The 13,906-nt window shown below is 42.4% G+C and overlaps 1 protein-coding gene across 1 annotated transcript in view; it reads right to left on the bottom strand.

The window, feature by feature from the left end:
• LOC146206321 (dynactin subunit 1-like) overlaps positions 1 to 13,906 on the bottom strand; it is a 49,563-nt gene that overhangs the window by 33,765 nt on the left and 1,892 nt on the right. Inside the window, exons 2-3 of the mRNA XM_084590975.1 lie at positions 6,747 to 6,838; positions 5,180 to 5,470 (exon numbers count right to left, since the gene is read on the bottom strand). Of these exons, the coding sequence (XP_084447101.1) occupies positions 5,180 to 5,462 (283 nt within the window). The 5' untranslated portion in view covers positions 5,463 to 5,470; positions 6,747 to 6,838. The remainder of the gene's footprint in view (positions 1 to 5,179; positions 5,471 to 6,746; positions 6,839 to 13,906) is intronic.

Here is a 13,906-nt window from a genome sequence, read left to right as displayed (position 1 = left end):
CTCTTAGATGTGTCAGGAGCTGAAGGCATTTTTTGCAGACTACTGTGAGACAACCCTACCATTCCTGTTAGATGCTTTCACATATGCCCATTTTAAGGACATGAAAGCATTTTTGGTAGTCATGAGGCCCTCCACCAATATGCTTGCAACTCTAGAATTATTCTAATAAGTGACCCTAACCTTTCGGACGTGGACTGGTTAACTATATATACTACACATCATCTGCAGAAGCTTTTTGGACCTAATGCTAACTTTTAATTTTCACCAAACAATTCAACAGAAGCGTAAGTAGGGCTCAGCCAATAATATCTTTGATCTTCTGTTAATAACTGATCCTTTCCCAGTACACCAAGCACAGATAAAATTATTGAAGGCATCTTTGATCACAATATACTGGCTATGCTTGTTGCCCCTTGACTGCTCATTAAGAATGCCATCTGATGTGTCTAGTGAATACAACTTTGAAAAGGCAGATGCGTCAGCATATTACCCTAGTTCACACAAAATTTAAGTCTTCACAAAAATATCATCCAAACCTTCAATTGATACATTGATAGTTTGACTTCATTTCAAACATATACTTCTTCACTGTAATTAGCCATGTTTAATTAAAGGTAACTAAAAAAAATAGCCCATAGCTAAACAGAGATGTCATCCGTGCAAAACGTCAGGTGAAAAGGATATGTGATTCTATTAAAAAGCATGGCATATGCCCTTCTAAAACTGCCAAGCTAGCGTCCGCATTCTTGAAATTCAGACATGCATCCGAACAGGACAAGGAATGCTATTTTCATGTAACATTGCCTAATTTCTGGGCTGTTCGCCCACATAGATTCTGAAACTATTCTCTCCTTATTAGCACAACACGTCACCTATCTTCTCTCCTCTTGAAAGAGCTAGCAATGCTAATGAATAAAATAACTTTTTCTGCTCAATTTTTATAAAAGGCAACAAATCTCCCCAACTTCTATAACAATCGAACAATCATATTGGACTCACACAAAATTCAACACTAAAAAATCATGTGGATCAGATAGTATCCCAAACAATTTCCTAATACACCGAGTGGTGCAGCAGATACTTAAAACTGACATTTCGTAAATCACTCCTGTCATCATCCTTACCCATCGACAGAAGGCAAAAACTATACTAATACACAAGACGTGAGGTACAACATTACCCTCTAAATACAGATCAATATCTCTCACCAGTACACCTTGTAAAATCCTCGTGTATATTGTCTTTAAGGACCTAGCAAACTTTCTTGAAGTCCACAACCTTTTACAGTAATGTCTCAATGCTATGATCGTACTTAATAAAATTTTCGGCATAAAACATTTTTTTTGCTCCCGGCCGGCGCCCTATAGACCTTTGCATCTGGCGAGGAGGTTGTCAAAACGTCTCCTCTCTGGACTGTTGCAAACCGCTGCCGCTGCACTGTGCCGGCGCCAGGCGCGTACAACAGACCAGCGAGCAACATGACACCTAGGGGCCCTCGTTGCAAATGTCTACAGAGGCAGCGGATTTTCATACAGCTAATATGACCATATTATGACAAGGGTTTGAATAATATGATACGAAAATATATGAAAAATTCACAGGGTTTGGAATTTTCCTCCAGGAGGCAGTGAAAAAGTGCCAGCAGAGGCAATGGTAGCCAAAGTAATGGTAATGCTTACCGACGTGACCGATGTTTCAGTACCATTTCCTCACATAATGAAAAGCCTTCTCACTTTTAACACAGATAATTTACTTTTTATTTTTTATTTTTCAAAATTTCATAGCTGGTCTTACAGACGTGACCGATGTTTCAGTACCATTTCCTCACGGAATGAAAAGCCTTCCCACTTTTGATGCAGATAATTTACTTTTTATTTTTTATTTTTCAAAATTTCATAGCTGGTCCTTCAATTCCATGCCCTCACTGTCGCAAACCACAGCGATGACCTTGGCAGAGTGCCAAGATGCTGCATACCTAACATCTCTGAGTGTTTATTTTTTGACAAGATCTCCAGGGGGGTGACGCTCTCAGCAGTGCAAAGTTAAGTGATGAAACTGTGACCCGACTCCGAGTTTCAGAAAAGTTTGCTTCTGGACATCAAGAAACAAAGTGTGGCACAAAATGACAATTTGTTCAAAGCATGGTAATAAAATTAAGTTTTGTCCCAAGAATGCTTCCTTTCGCAATCTTTTAGGGTTTGTTTTGGATAACACAACTTTCACACAATATGCTTTAATTTTCAATTCCTGTGAGAATTGCATCCGCAAGATTCCACTGTATATATTGCCAAACAAGCAAGATTCCCCCAAGGACTATCAATCGTCACACAGCTTACAGAGACCGTGCCCGATCTCAAACTTAGCATTCCTAACCAGAACCAGACCGATATACTATTGGACCTCTCAAAAGCATTTGATTACATGAGTCCTTAATCTTAATCTTACAGTACAACAGTGACACCTTTTACCGGCAGGATGCATATGTAGGTCATTCTCACTGAATTCTCAGACGTCTTTTTAGAAAAGATTAACATTAAAAACAACCTAAATATATCATTTATTAAAGCAATTAAGAATGCTGCTAACTCAGACTTCAGATGTAACCTGAGATAAAACTCCCAAACTAAAACACTATATGAGGGAAAGCAGCTCTGCTAAAATGCTGTCAAGCAGAAAGAGGTCGCTTCCTACATCACCAACCCAGAGAAAAAAAAAATCAAGATGCACTGCTTCCAGCCAGACACTAAACCAAAGAATAATAGGGGTAGAAGTGGCATCCTCCAGTATCACCAAAAATAAGTTTTTAAAGCCAGTAGAAGGCCAATCATAGAGCAATACATGCCCACTAAACTCGCCATGAACAGTTATTCATACATAATGACCCACTTCTGAACCACCTGAAGCCTGCCAAAACGATCTAGCTGGCTGACATCTGGTGTACTGTTGCGGCAAAATAATGTAGGGCCACAAATAAGATTGTGCAGGTAGCAAATTTTCATCTCAGGCATCTTTCACATCATCAAATTTTGAACTCTTCACAGAAGACACCTGCTACAATTTGGTGTAAGTGGTTCATGACGGCTGCCTGCAGATTTCTTTTTCTTAAATAAGGCAATGGTGAAATGCAGGCTAACCTGCACTGAATGTGCTACAGACTGTGTTACTAGAAAATTGGTTAGGTTTGGTTTACAGGGTTTAACAGCCCAAAACAACTCAGGCTATGAGAGATGCCGTAGTGGAGGGCTCCGGAAATTTCGACCACCTGAGGTTCTTGAACGTTAAAGCAGTTCATTGAAGTCCATTAAAAAGCAGCCGCCGCAGCCGGGATTCGAACCCGCATCCTTGAGCACAGCAGTTGAGCGCCCTAACCCCTGCACCACCATAGCGGGGCAAACTTGGAAATTGCACTAAATCCTTCTTTCCTTGTTACATGCACTATGTATTTCCGTTCAGATGCATTTTCATTGTAGCCTTTTACTTCACCAGTTTCCTTGCATCATTACTGATGCTGTATTTTGTTATCTAACCGCCTTCCTTTATAGTTATTACTATACACTGAACATTTTGTTTCTTCTATTGTTTCTTACCGTAATTTTTAAGGCCAAAGCCTTTAATGCCTCATCGTTGTCGACAGAAGGTTGTCAGCGGAGGTGTCACATCTTCGAGAGCGAAAGTTAAAAACAAATTAATAAACCTTGTCTCCATCGGGGAATCGAACCTCCATCCCTTGGATCCCCAGCCCAGTGCTTTACCAACTGCACCACGCCCCGGATCGTGAAACGCTCTTCATAATTCTCCTAGCCTATTGTGGGAATGATAGCGGGATTCTGCGAGTGACAGATACTGTGCATTTCCTTTCCTGTAAACGAATTATAGAACGCCGATGAACTTCGATGTGTTCAATGAAATGCTGGTTGTGTTCGACAAAGGGTGCACGATGTACCGTCACGACAGGTCATGACGCCACCAGGCGATTCATGCACATACGAAGCTGACCCTGTCGGGTGTCCGATCCAGGCGTCCGTGCGGCGCCTTTCATTTGCCGCTTCCTCGAACGCCGCACCACACAGCAAACAGAAGCAGACCCAGATGTCTAGGAGGCATTAGTACAGCAGTCATCAGCGGCATCTCAAATTGATTTAAGTAGATAGAAAAGGCGTAGTATCTGTCACAATTCTCCGCAGACACATGTATCACGCCATAAAGGAAGGGAGGAAGGTGGGAGTGAAAGAAGAGAGGGAGAGAGAGGTCCCGCTATAATGGCTTTCGCCTCATTGCACTTCAGTGGTTCAAAGTGCCCTCTAGAATTTTTCTTTTGTTTATAAATTACTGTTCTCGCTGTTGGACACGTTTTAAAGTACTGTCTGACTTTTTGCATGTATTTTGTGCCCTGGCTGTAAAAAATCCCCAGCATTTATAAATAAATAAATAAGTATGTAAATAAATAGATAAATAAATAAATAAATATGGTAAATTACTCCTCTGCCCAATTCTGATTCTTTCTGACTGCGCCTTGCACATTGCTAAACCTTGGACTACATACTGTGCGATAACCAAATGGCACAGGTTCCATGAGCAGGAGACTCATCAAATGAACTTTTCTTACTGCACATTTGTTAATAAAAAGCTACTGCATCCCAGGCTATGATGCCAGATTTCCTTCAAGCAACAAATCTCGGTTTGTGCTTTACAATGGCTACTGAAGGAATAAGCTATGACATGAAAGGAGGGGAGGTAATAGTGCCCAACAATGCGAATAATAGCGATCAAAGCTCTAACCTGAACAGTTAAACGCTGTGTGCCGCTATGAATATGAATGCTCAATCAACAAGGGCTCTCATGAAAATAAAAATGACAGACAGCCAGGTGGAAGCACTGCTTCTTTCCTTGTGTCACCACTGGTAAGATCAGCAAAACTTACACTATTATGAAAAGCAAACTATTCTAAGTGTTTCCATTTCAGAAAAGGGCACATAAGAAAGGGAGGTGATAATGTTGGATGGCACCAAGGTGTGAAGCTGAATAAGGGCCAGTTGAGAACCACAGGAATTATTTTCTATGCTCTTACACATTAGCGTCAAAGGAGCACCAAAACAAGCTGCTGTCAAAAATTAATTTTCAGGATCATAATAAATGTGAGAAGCCATATCAAAAGCCAAAATGCATGCGGTAAACCTACCAAGTGGCTTGGCCTGCACAGGGGCTGCTGCAGCTGGCTCGTCATCCAACAGCTTAAGTTGCAACTGGCGCACAAAGATACCATGATTGTCGGCACAAGAGAAGTAGGTGCGCCCTTGGACCGTTCCATTGTTCTTGCCCTTGGGCTCATCCAGAACAACACCCACCCAGCGGCCCATGGAAAAACTCGTGCTGCCAACATAGGCTACGCGGCCACGCACATCCTTGCCCAAGACTTCCACACGGGCACCAACCTCAATTGGCCTGCCATCGTAAGTCGTCATGTCTCCACCTGCAGTAGCAATAAGTGGCACTCTGTTGTCACATCTAAAAGCATTCATAAGAGGTGCACGAAATATGCAGCTCGTATAAAAAGTCTCACTCCACAACTTATTTGCAGTGTTATTCACTAGAAAAGCCCTGACAAGCAGCTACACTGCCAAGCAGCTCATTGTGTTGTAGCAAGCATCAACTTATTTCTTTTATTTTGTAAATCTGTTTGTGCCCGGACAATGAAACAAGAGACTGCAAAGGAAGATCAATGCTAGTGCCATAAACGGTGGAACCAGCAAGCTACAGCAATTAATATAAACACACTACTATTCATAAAGCAAATGCTGTATAGTGAAAACTGAGTATGCAAGGGCTTTATGTGCTTTCAGTTTACACAGGAATTCTGACCATAGAACTTTTATGATGCACAACTCGGGTTGCAATGAAAACAAATGAATAGAAACATCACTGAGTCACAACCAAACGTTTTGCACACATATTGGCCAGCTGGTCTATATCACAATATTAACCAACAAAACACCCAAACATCTTATTTACCTTTCACCCAATCAAAAGGAGTGGAAACTTTCAGGTAAGAACCAACTCAAAATATATCTTTTCCCCAGCTGTCTTTCTTTTTTTTAACCAGGAAGACAGTTGAAAACATTAACATCAAAACAGGCTGAAACATGAGAGAGTCTGGTTTAGGCATGAAATGCTTGATGACCACTGAATACAGTGGATTCACACACCATGTGATGCAGCTTTACTGCAACCTGCATGGACAGCAAGACTAGCTTAGTTGAGAGGAAGCACAAACAGGCTACAGTTCAATCTTTTAAAATCTTTCATTGCATGCATTGCTCCGAACTTTTGCAAAAACGATCACAGCCACCCAAACCTTACGCTGCACTAATTTAAAACATCCAAACCCCCTATAAAAGCCTTCCTAACTAACCGTAAAAAAGAGGCTATCATAACATCAAAGCAGTGCTGATATAAAGCTTACAATAACATTAACAAGAGTACAGTATATGAGAGAGCACACGACTTATCATTTACCCCTATGAAGCGCCGTCATTCATCTTCTGCACATGTAAAGTTTCATTAATATTCCCTACATGTGTGTCATACAAGCTAATTTTTTTTTAAGTAATAACTGACATTAATATGTATAGTATGGTATCAGCTTACCTATATGTGGCAGTTAAATAATGTAGACACTCTGGCTCAAACTTTTATGTTAGGATTACTTCACCAGCATACTTCACAAAAAAAAAGAAAAGATATCTTACCACATGAAAGACTTAAGGCTTCTTCCAAGAATGGAGGGCCGTATGCCAAGATGAGTTACCCTAGCCAGATGACACAATGCCCTGCGTCAGATCTACAAAAGGAGAAATGTTTGTGCAAGCTGCCAGATAAATCAACCTATCTCTCATTAATACCACACGAAAAACTGGAACACGTGAAAAGCTTCTCCAGAAGATTCTAATGACAACTGCCATGCCTGCTGATCTGATGTTCGGTCTGTTTATTGGGTTTAACATCTCATAGCGGCTCAGGCTATGAGCGACACTGAACTGAATGTTCTTCAACAATATTCACAGCAAACCTGCAACAACACCATGAGCACCAAAACAATGTATTCTTCTAGCAATATTGAAGAACATTAAATATGGATTCTTGCACTATGCCTTAGCACTATCAGTTTCAACGCTGAAGTTAGCTCAGGGTGATTTATTGACCTGTGCAAGCACTTTTGCAAGAATGCGCCGTCCCGGAGACCTCGCCCTTTTGAGAGTGCAACAAAGTTCAGTTTAGATAATAGTCATTCACAACTGTAGTAGTATCACCTACCCATATGGCTACCGTGAAGGATACACAGAAACCACTTTTGTGCGTGCTCACTGCCCACTATACAGATGTCAGCAAGTTCCATACAACACTTGGAAATTCCAATTTTAGCAGAACGACTGACTTGTGGGGCACAAGGAAACACTCTTCAGACTTTAATTGTTTTCTTTAGTTAGCGTGTGACTGTGCACAAAATACGAAGACCCAAGTGTATTAGATAATTCATGTGTGCCTGGAAGTTGACTTCACTGTGTAGATACACTTCACAATCGCAAAAAAATATTATCCCGCTGTATTAGATTGTTGTTCACAAAAAACAAAAACAAAATTGGATTTTTTTTCTTCTCATGAAACAAATAGCTATAGTTTTGGAGGAATTAAGCATTAAAGCATTTCGTGCGCACCAGCTATTTACAGAGATACCTTTTTGCAAATCGTCACAGTCTACCACTGAATCCACTGTACAAAAAAGCTGGAGATCAACCGTAAATTGTATCCTTAATTACTAATACAGTCCAAAATATCCCTTCCAAACACATTGAATAATAGCGACAAATTACACTAACCACAACTGACTGGGTAACAAGCAGATGAGCATCTGCCATAAGAGATGAGTATCCATTGGTTGCTAAAATAGGTTTGGAACCATTTGCAGAGGTGCAGTGATAGTTCGTAGAACCATAGCTTGCCTACAAGTAACTAGTCATTAACTAGGTCAAAAGTTTTCCAGAAGCTGAAATATATAGCATCAACCTGTGTTTTGTAGCAAGAGCTACACTACACTAGTCAGCAGCGCATTTTTCGCCATGTGTGAGACAGGCCACTAGTGCACATGTGTGGAAACCGGAGAGGACCAACAGGAGCCCTGCGCATGGCATCAGAGCTCGCGGCCGCTGTGGTCGCGTGCCAACTCCATTGCCATCGCAACATAGATGCCCGAACAAAGAGAAGGTCTTGCCAAGTGGAGACGCCAAGATGCAGAGCAGCCTAGACGCCCAAACAAAGAGAAGAACGCTTTGCCAAGCGGAGATGCTCAGATGCAGAGTCGCAATAATAATAATATTAATAATAAGAATAAATTGGTTCACAGGAAAGGAAAGGCACAGTATCTGTCACGCTTGCTTTGTGGACACCTGAACAGCGCTGTAATGGAAGGTAGGAAGTTGGCAGAGAAAGTGGAAAGAAAGAAAGAGGAGCCTTATTGGAGGGTTATAGAGTAATTTCAACCACATGGGGATCTTTAACGTGCACTGCCGTCGCACAGCACATAGTCTCTCCATTTCGCCTCCATTTAAACGCAGCCGCCGGCAAAATGTAAAAAGCAGCGCAAAGCAGCAGCAGAGAGAGAATGAGCGCAAGAAGGCAAAGAGAGCAGCGGAGACGCCCTAACAGAGAGAGGAACGGCTTGCCAAACGGTGATGCCAGACTGCTGAACATAATAGATGTAGCACAGCCGCTGAGACGGGGCCTATGGAAGAGTTCAGTCAACGGGAATCAACAGAAGAGGATCTGAAGGCACGTCATGTGACAGATCAGTCCATTCGAGTTTCCGAAAGTGTGTCTGCTACCAGGACATCTGAAGCAGGCTTTGCGAACAATCCCTTTGGACACATGTGTAGTGTGTGCACCAAATGGACTTGACATCGGTGAATAATCCAATGTATGAGACTTTGTGTTTGGAGACTCTGCCAAATCAAAATACCGTATAGACAAAACTGAGACGACTGCATGCATCATTGGGCAGTCTTCGTCTCTGTCAAGCAAAATGAATAAAAGATGTGTGTACCCAATGTCTCTCATTGCTAAATATAAAAGACCACAACAAGCTCAGCCAGGGAAACATACCTCTCGCTAAGTACATCCTGGCATAGCTAAGCTAAGCCACTGCCATTTTTTTTTTTCCAGAACCATTTTGCCAACATATTTTAGGAATGAGGAAAATAGAGAAAATACCTCTATTTCAAGCCCTTTCCTCACCCATGGAACTTCATGAAACCAGAAGAGAACACAAAATTCATCTTATGACAGCATCTTGAAAACTGAATTCTGTACTCGCCGTGTTAATGAGTTGATTATGTTTAGATTTGGTTGTGTTCAGGTAAAGCCCAATTTTACCTGGTTTTTGCACCCTGAACATGTTCCTAAAAAATTGGGTAAAGCCCGATTTTTCCCGGTTTCTGGAACAACCGTGCCCACGGAACTTGTTGAAAGATCGTATGAAAGCGCTAAAGCAGAAGCTATTCGAGCAATACTTTCTGATAAAGAGGTTATTTACGCGAAGGTAGTCTTAATGAGAGATGCACTCGAGCCACTTTTAGATGTTCAAAAAACGATAGAAAGCGGAAAACTTCTGATGCCAAGCTTCGATCACCTCGTTAACATCAAGCTACTGAAGGCTGTCAACAAGTTCCACGATGAGCAGTAAAAGCGATCAAGCAACTAAGAGCAGTGCCACATTAGTAAAAACTTGTGAAGAGTATTGCGCGAAGATGTCCACAAAATGGGGCTGCACTTTGAGACAGAACGTCTTAGACAAAGAAGAAAGCCAGTTGACAATGTGGAAACTGGGTGCCTTCCTCGATCCATTCCAGAAGCGGCTGCTGAGTTAGTCCTTTGATGACTACCGACCTCTATTTCCATGACGGGTGATGTAGGCTCGCTTCACGGAGAGTGTAACCAGTACCTGCTGGAAGCAAGCCCCACGAATGAAAGTGTTGAACTGATGGACAATACTGGAACGACGCAACTGTGCACTACCCCAGGCTAGCAAATGCAGTGTTGACGTTTTTTTGTCAAGCTAATGGCAGCTATGATGTTGAGCGAACGTTCTCTCAGCTAAGATACCTCCAGAGACCAGACAGGTCTCGGATGGAAATCGAAATGTTGCGCATGCAGATGATTATCTAAGTTGAAAAGGACGTGTAAAACGTCGATGACCAGCTCATGTGATCAAAATGTTTCTAGTCTAAAAACTGACTGTTTCACACCACTGAGTAATATTACGACAGAAATGCCAAATTATAAAATATTTTCTTGAAAGCAGCCCAAAACATAACCCTAATCGTTACCCACTGCCTAGGAGAAATTAGACAAATCATTAGTTTGTAAATTTAACCCGACAAAACCCGAATTTCGGAGCATTTCCACACAAAACCCAATTTCTCCCCTATTATCACACAAAAAATAATGCCCGATTTTTACCCCCCGAATTTGAAAAAATATAAAACCCAAAAATGAGTAACCCCAATTATGTTGCATGGGCTGTTGTGTTTAAGATGCAACAGCACTATGCTGGAAGTGACATACACAAACTGAAGGCTGTGAAATTCTTCATGCATAGGCATTGCCAAGATGCTCTCTCTTGAAGAGTGGCCAATAATGTTTTAACCACAATTTGTGCCATGAAAATGAGGCACAACATAGTGTTAAGCCAAACTTATTCCTTTGCAGCCTCTGAACGAATTGTACAAACTTTACTGCCAGTAAAACACTCTTTAACTATGATGTTACCCAAATTTGCTAAGTGTGTGCAACAAAAAAGGCTAGAAGTCTATGGTAGGCAGACAACATTTGATACATTTCATAGCATTGTTTGAACCTCTTCCTTTATTTTAAATTCCGGTTACCTAAGAGGAATGGTGCAGTAACTGCCCACTCTATGTGGATGCCAAAACTACACAATGAAAGAACGGAAGGAGGAGGAACCAGTGGAGAGGAGAAAAATGCCTTCCTTGAAGGCTGGCAGTATTGATGAAATAAATGAAACAAAAATGTAGGTCCATAGAAGACCTTCAAACACCTGTCATACTTCTATGTGCGTAAACTTGCATAGTACATCAGTTCAGTTCAGGCGTTCAGTCGTGTCCGACTCTTCGTGACCCTATGGACCATGTCACGCCACGCTTTCCGGTCTCTCACTATCTTCTTAACATCACATAGCTTCATCTGCAATGCCTCGAGAATGCCATCTAACGATCGCGTTCGCTGCCTACCCCTTCTCCGGCGACCCTCAACCTTTCCCAACATCAAATCTTTCTCCAGCGACTCCTCTCTTCTCATCAGATGACCAAAGTAGCTGAGCTTTAACTTTAGAATTTGACCCTCCAATGAGCAGTCAGGGTTTATGGTCGACAATATCGACTGATTTGATCTTCTGGCAGTCCAAGGAACTCTTAAGAGTCTTCGCCAGCACCACAATTCAAACGCGTCAATTCTTCGGCGGTCAGCCTTTTTCACAGTCCAACTCTCGCATCCATACATCACAACTGGAAAGACCATAGCACGGGTTATACGGATCTTGGTTGGCAGACTAATGTCTCTGCTCTTTACTAGGCGGTCAAGGCTAACCATTGCTCTCTTTCCCAGAAGCAGGCGTCTCCTAATTTCATGGCTGCAGTCTCCTTCCGAGGTAATCTTGGCGCCCAAGAACAGAAAATCTGTCACAGCTTCCACTTCTTGTCCATTGATGCTCCAGGACTTGATAGGGCAAGACGCCATGATCTTCGTCTTTTTAATGTTCAGTTTAAGCCCAAACTTCTCACTCTCTTCTTGTACGCGCATCAGAAGTCTCTTGAGTTCCACTTCACTTTCTGCCATTAAAGTGGTATCATCCGCATATCTAAGGTTGTTGATACGTTTTCCAGCAATCTTCACTCCAGCTGAAGACTCGTCCAGACCGGCCTTTCTCATGATGCACTCTGCATATAGGTTAAATAGGCAGGGCGACAGTATGCAGCCTTGCCTCACCCCTTTCTCAATCGGAAACCAATCAGTAAGACCATGCCCAGTTCTGACTGTGGCCTCTTGCCCTTCATAAATGTTCCTGAGGAGACAGATGAGGTGAATTGGAACTCCCATCTCTTGGAGAGCTTGCCACAATCTGCTGTGATCTACGCAGTCAAACGCTTTCGCATAATCAATAAAGCAGAAGTAAATGGGTTTCTGGAACTCTCTTGCTTTTTCCATGATCCAGCGAAGGTTGGCAATTTGGTCTCTAGTTCCTCTGCCCTTGCGAAACCCAGCTTGCACGTCCGGAAGCTCCCGATCCACATACTGCTGCAGCCTACCTTGCAGGATTTTTAACATCACCTTGCTAGCATGCGAAATAAGCGCGATCGTGCGGTAGTTGGAACAATCTTTGGCACTGCCTTTCTTTGGAATGGGGATGTAAACTGACCCCCTCCAATCCTGTGGCCACTGCCGGGTTGTCCAAATCTTTTGACATAATGTATGCAGTGTGTTAACAGCGTCGTGGTTGAGGTTTTGAAGCAACTCAGCTGGAATACCATCAATTCCGCTAGCTTTGTTCTTAGCAAGGCTGGCTAAGGCCCATTCAACTTCACTCTTCAGGATGCCCGGCTCGAGATCAGTAATCACAACCGGCTTATGTTGGGTTTGCACATCCGGGTCCTTCTTGTACAGTTCTTCTGTGTATTCCTGCCACCTCTTCTTTATCTCTGAGGCTTCAGTGAGGTCCTTGCCTCGTTTGTCCTTTATCACGCCCAGCTTAGCACAGAAGCTTCCTTTGATATCTTTGATTGTCTTATACAGAGCTCTTGTGTTCCTTAATTGGCTGTTGTCCTCAACTGCTTGACACTGTATGTTCAGGAAGGCATTCTTATCTCTCCTTGCTATTTTCTGAAAATCCGCATTGGGAACCTTGTATCTTTCTCTTTCCCCCATACCTTTTGCCATCCTCCTTTCCTCAGCTATTTGCAAAGCCTCTTCAGATAACCAGCTTGCTTTTTTGCATTTCTTTTGCTTTGGAACTACCTTAGTAGCAACTTCTTGTATTATATCACGAACATCAGTCCACATCTCTTCGGGCTCTTTGTCTTCTAGATCTAATTCTTGAAATCGATTCCTCACTTCCACAGCATATTCTAATGGAATCTGATCCAGATCATACCTGAAAGGCCTTCTAGTTTTCTGCGTTTTCCTCAATCAAAGCTTAATTTTGGCAACAAGAAGCTGATGATCGGTGCCACAATCGGCCCCAGGCCTTGTTTTTACTGCTTGTATAGCGCTTCTCCATCTCTGCCGGCAAAGAATATAATCGATCTGATTCCTGTACAGACCGTCCGGTGAAATCCATGTGTACAGGCGCCTCTTGTGCTGTTGAAAATGAGTATTCGCTATGGTCAGGTTGTTTTCTTGACAGAACTCTACTAGCCTCTGCCCAGCTTCATTTGGCTCACCAAGACCGAACTTGCCTGTAATTCCGGATATTTCTTCACTCCCGACCTTAGCATTCCAGTCTCCTATGAGAAAAACGACGTCTGATGATGGGGTGCGGTCTAAAAGGCATTGTAGGTCCGCATAAAATCTCTCAACGTCAGCTTCTTCAGCAGCAGTGGTCGGTGCATAGACTTGGATAACTGTTATGTTGAAAGGGTGACCTTGGATCCGAAGTGAAATCATTCGGTCGTTTTTGGGGTTGTACCCTAGCACTGCTTTGCCCATTCTTCTGTTTACTATGAGAGCGACCCCATTCCTTCTCTTGGATTCGTGCCCACAATAAAAGACATAATGGTCGCCGGAGTTAAATTCTCCCATTCCGGTCCACTTGAGTTCGCTGATACCCAAGATATCAATGTTC

The sequence above is a fragment of the Amblyomma maculatum genome, chromosome 1 (genome assembly GCF_055883805.1).
Source record: "Amblyomma maculatum isolate TAMU_Amacu chromosome 1, ASM5588380v1, whole genome shotgun sequence".
Lineage (NCBI taxonomy): Eukaryota > Metazoa > Arthropoda > Arachnida > Ixodida > Ixodidae > Amblyomma > Amblyomma maculatum.
This window is presented reverse-complemented; position numbering and strand designations above follow the sequence as displayed.